At 66.5% G+C, this 4,200-nt stretch overlaps 2 protein-coding genes across 2 annotated transcripts in view; both read right to left on the reverse strand.

Moving 5' to 3' along the window:
• LOC103594337 (chromosome unknown open reading frame, human C14orf80) overlaps window positions 1-1,166 on the reverse strand; it is a 12,576-nt gene extending 11,410 nt beyond the window's left edge. The window contains exons 1-2 of the mRNA XM_008577553.1: window positions 1,110-1,166; window positions 636-929 (exon numbers count right to left, since the gene is read on the reverse strand). Coding sequence (XP_008575775.1) covers window positions 636-929; window positions 1,110-1,166 — 351 coding nt within the window. The remainder of the gene's footprint in view (window positions 1-635; window positions 930-1,109) is intronic.
• Window positions 1,167-2,561: 1,395 nt separating this feature from the next.
• On the reverse strand, window positions 2,562-4,180 carry CRIP1 (cysteine-rich protein 1 (intestinal)). Its single transcript, XM_008577550.1, has 5 exons — window positions 4,106-4,180; window positions 3,093-3,187; window positions 2,954-3,011; window positions 2,822-2,868; window positions 2,562-2,689 (listed from the first exon to the last, which is right to left on the reverse strand). The coding sequence occupies exons 1-4, from the start codon at window positions 4,143-4,145 to the stop codon at window positions 2,828-2,830; spliced, it is 234 nt and encodes a 77-aa protein (XP_008575772.1). The 5' UTR covers window positions 4,146-4,180; the 3' UTR covers window positions 2,562-2,689; window positions 2,822-2,827.
• Window positions 4,181-4,200: the final 20 nt, after the last annotated feature.

Here is a 4,200-nt window from a genome sequence, read left to right on the forward strand (position 1 = left end):
CCCCCGCCGCGCCCCCGACAGCTCAGCACTGCAGATGTGAGCGGGGGCTCCCGGAAAAGTGAGCCGTCCGAAGCCCCGTCCCGAGTCCCCACCTGCAGAGCCCAGCCGCTCCGTCCGTCCCGGCCGCAGCCTCCGCCCCCCGCCACCCCGCCAAGCAGCCCGGCCGTTTCTTCCGGAGTTAGACCTCAGTTGTTGGCCGTGCACGCAGCGCTGCGAGGGGCGTTCGCATGAAGGCGGGGCCACGGCGGCTCCCCGCGCTTTAGTGCCATCAGCCACAGGGAGCGGTCCGCGAGGCCGCCTCGGGGCCGTGCCGGGCGCGGGGACCGTGTTGCAAGGTCCTGTTCGTATGCAATGTCCAGACCAAGCGCACGCACAGACGGAGCAGGGCTCTGGTCGCCCGGACAGGGGCGAGAGCGGCCACAGACGGGCGCGCGGAGGGCGTCTAGAACTGCATTGTGCGCACGGTTGACAGCTGTGTGTTTGTCCAAACTCTGGAGTGCGCAGTTACGTCGGCTGCATTTTATGGTATGTAGATTATACCTCAATAGAGCTGTAAAGAAGACGGGGCAGAGGAAGGCGGAAGAGGAGGAGGAGGAGAAAAATCGAGAGAGAAGCACGGGGAAGAAGAGACTCACTTCTCTCCGGAACCTCCCCGTGCGCTCCGCGGCCGCAGGAAGCGCGGGGCCACCTTCCTCCCAGTCCTCACCTCGGTCCTCCCATACCCGACCTCCTTCTGAGGCAGCCCTTCCCTCGGCCCCCACCCCAGGTGCCTCCTGGGCCCCACGCCTCCGGGCGCCCCAGCCCCAGTGGCCATTTCCCTTGTATCCTCGCCTTCCACTGAGCGTCAGCTGCCACCAAACGGCCACGCCCAGCCGGGCCCGAGGCAGCGGCCCTCCGCGCACCTCCTCCAAGGTCCCCAGCCCAAGAGCCTGCCCCTCAGCCAGCGTGCGGATGCTGCTGCCTGCTGCACTCACCCGTCCCCAGCCCTCTCCTCCAGGCCTCCAGTCTGGTCCTGCCTCCCCTCTCCACGCAGCCCAGAGGCCTCTCTGGCCACCCTCCAGCTAGTCCCTCCATAGCGCCCCCGCAGCCCTGCAGACCGCATTCCTTACCCCGCCCGTGCTGGTTCCTGATTCACTGGTACTTTCCCTCTCACGGACTTCGCACATGCTGTGTTTCTGCCTGGCATGACTTCCTCCTCCACCTGAGGCCTGGCTGACCCCCACTTTTCCTGCAGGCCTCACCTCTCTGACAGTTGACCCCAAGTTAGCCTCCAACCCGGACTGTGAGCCACGTGGGGGCAGGAGCCAGAGGGGCTGGCAGTCACTGGGGTGGGAGCCTTGGGTATGAGGGCAGGGGGTGAGGGCCGTGAGGGGGCAGTAGCCACAGGGGTGAGGAGAAACAGAGGTAGGGCAGGAACCACAGGAGTTGGGGGCCACAGGGGCAGGTCAGGGAATACACGGGCAGGGCAGGGGCTGCAGGGGCCGGGGCCATGGGGAGAGGGGGTAGGGCATCTCTGCAGCCTTATTCAGCACTGCCCACCCCCCATGCTCAAGGTGGATTTCGGATTTCCTTTGTGCACCTGCTCCCCACTCTGCAGTGCCAGTTGTCCTTAGCGTCCTCTGCTCCCTCCTCCCCTGGCCCCATCCCATGGCCCCCACCTCTTGGAATTCCTCGAATCACCCATTCACACACACATACTCCACCCTCCAGGCCACTCTCGACTACCCTTCCAGCTCAGGCCTCAGTACATCCACCAAAGCCCTAAGGCAGGCCATGTGCATGGCTGAGAGGGCCCTTCGGGGGTCTCTAGATCAGCTGGGTCCTGGGAGGGCTGAGTGGCCAATGAGGGAGAAGGTGGGGTCTGAGGGAGGCCCAGTCTGCAGCTGCTGCCTGAGTGGTCAAGGGAGTTTCCAGAAAGCTCCCAACCGTTGCTGTACAGTCAGGACTCACACTTCCCACTGGAGCACCATATCCCTTGGTAAGTCCCTGGAACGTGGGGACACATGGGGGCAAACATGGGATGTGGAATTGGGGTAAGGGCTGAGCAGCCACAGCACCAGCACAGCCCTGGGGAAACACAGCCTGGTCTGGAAGGGTAGCGGCGGGAGAACAGGGACAGGGGTGGGGCAGCAGGAAGTGGGAAGGGGTCAGGCAAGAAGTCCCCACGATGATTCCCCCAAGCTTCTCAAAAACGGAACCAGCACAAGCCGCAGCTGCATCACCCTCTGACCCGCTGCCAGACCTGCCTCCCGGCCTCAAGTTCCTGCTGACCCTTTGGCCCCAGCCTGCAAAGCCTCCCTCGCCCCGTCGCGGAAATGCAGAGGAGGGCTCAGGGGCATCTCCTGGGTCTGCCAGTCGGAGAGGTAGGCTCTGAGTGAGAGCGCGGCGGCGGGGGGCTTTGGCCTGTGGTGGATGAGCCCCTTAAGAAGGCAGCGGGCAGCAGAGCCTGCTGCAGCAGGAAGAGCAGGTGCCCCTGGCACAGCCTGGGGGCAGAAGCCCTGGGCAGCTCCCCTAGACCACGCCCCCAGCGCTCAGGCCCGCGCAAGCGCACACACGAGAAGTTCCAAGTGTTCGGGTTTATTGTGGGCACGAGGGGCTACAGGGGAGCCCTGGGTGTCTGCAGGTAAGGCCTGGCATCTGCCTAGGCAGCAGTGGCCCAGCGGGTGGCCAGGGACGAGGTCTTCACAACCTGTGCACAGAGAGACAAGGACAGATGCGAGTGCAGTCTCCACCCCCGCCCTCAGGGGCAGGGAGACGGAGGGGGGACATCCCCATCCTGAGGGTGGGATGGGCTGGGAGAGGCTGGGGACAGTGGATATACCTGGGCTTACTTGAAGGTGTGACTCTCAGCTCCACCCCGCCCAAAGCCTACAGAGAAAATGAGGAAAAACAGTCAACAGGTTAGGGTTGGCAAGGGCTGTGGGGGCTGGGTCCGGGGTCACAGCGAGCATACCTTTGGGCCCGAACATGGCCGAGTAGCAGGGGTGGTTGCAATAGGGCTTGCCTTCATGCTGCAGAGAGAAGGGTCCTGAGGAGGTGCCTCACCCCCATGCCCCTTCCCCCCACCCCACCCCACCTGCGCTTCTCCCTACCTCGGCATGGCCCCCTGAGGTCAGGGTCTTCCCACATTTCTCACACTTCAGGCAGGGCCGATGCCAGTCCTTGCCCAGGGAGGTCACCCGCTCAGCTGCAGAAGTATAGACAGGCCCTCCATGAGACACTGCTCTGGGGACACAGGGTACACCCGCCTCCTGCAGCCACTTCCGCTCAGGGACCCGCCACCCACGCTGGCATTCTCTCACCCTGGCAGCGCACCCTAAGGTCTCAGCCGGCCCGTGCGCCCCAGGGGTTGGGGGGCCACCTCCAGTCCGCTCAGGCCGGTCCAGCCAAACAAACGGGAGGGGTCGCTGCCCCCTGAGGCACTTGTAAGTGCGGGCCCCGGCCCGTGCCCCTGAGGGCTGGCTGGGCTGGAAGAGGAGGAGAGGGGGGCCTCGAAGGCCTGGCGTGGGGTCGCAGGTCAGGAGGGCCTGGAGCCAGGCTGCCCGCGTTAAACCCTCCGGCCTTTGCGCCGGTGACCGGGGTGGACTGGAGCCTGCAGGCGCCCCTCTCCGCACCCAAGGACCGGGGACTTCCCGCTTCCTCCCGCCCCTCCCGCGGGTGGGACCCGGGGTGCGGGGCGGGAAGGCGGCGCCCAGGACCGAGCGCGCCCTGGGATCGCGCCCCGGGCGTCGGTTTCCGCATCTGTTTCTACTTAGCGCTGGGAGGGGCGGCCCCAACCCCGCGTTCCTTCTACTGCGCGGGGTCCTGGCCCAGGGCGCGCCCGAGAGGAGGCTAGAGAGACGGCGGAAGCCAGAGACGGGGAGACCCAGACGGGACTCACAGAGATGGGGAGACAGAGAAGCGGACAAACGGCAGGATCCAGAGGCGGGAAGACACAGAGACAGAGACAGCGGGACCATCGGGCGCGGGCCGTCTCCGCCCGCACGCCCAGGTGGATGCGGGCACGGCTAACGGGGCTGCTCGGAGCGGCGCCCAGGGATCCCCGGGCGCCCCAGCCCCGCGGGCAGCGTCGGGTCGCGTGGCAGGCGGGCGCGGGCGCGCTCACCGAAGTACACCTCCCTGTGGCACTTGGGGCACTTGGGCATGGCGGCGGTGGGTCCGGGGCAGGCGGCTGCGGCTGGGGCGGGAGCGGCCGGTCGG

The sequence above is a fragment of the Galeopterus variegatus genome, unplaced genomic scaffold (assembly GCF_000696425.1).
Source record: "Galeopterus variegatus unplaced genomic scaffold, G_variegatus-3.0.2 Scaffold1535, whole genome shotgun sequence".
NCBI classification, from domain to species: Eukaryota; Metazoa; Chordata; class Mammalia; order Dermoptera; family Cynocephalidae; genus Galeopterus; species Galeopterus variegatus.

Coding starts and splice junctions, on each gene's coding strand:
- CRIP1 (XM_008577550.1), bottom strand. CDS start 4,145: ATGCCCAAGTGCCCCAAGTGCCACAGGGAGGTGTACTTCG. Junction 3,188..4,105: donor CCACAGGGAGGTGTACTTCG/GTGAGCGCGCCC, acceptor ATACTTCTGCAG/CTGAGCGGGTGACCTCCCTG. Junction 2,869..2,953: donor GGCCATGTTCGGGCCCAAAG/GTATGCTCGCTG, acceptor TTTTCTCTGTAG/GCTTTGGGCGGGGTGGAGCT.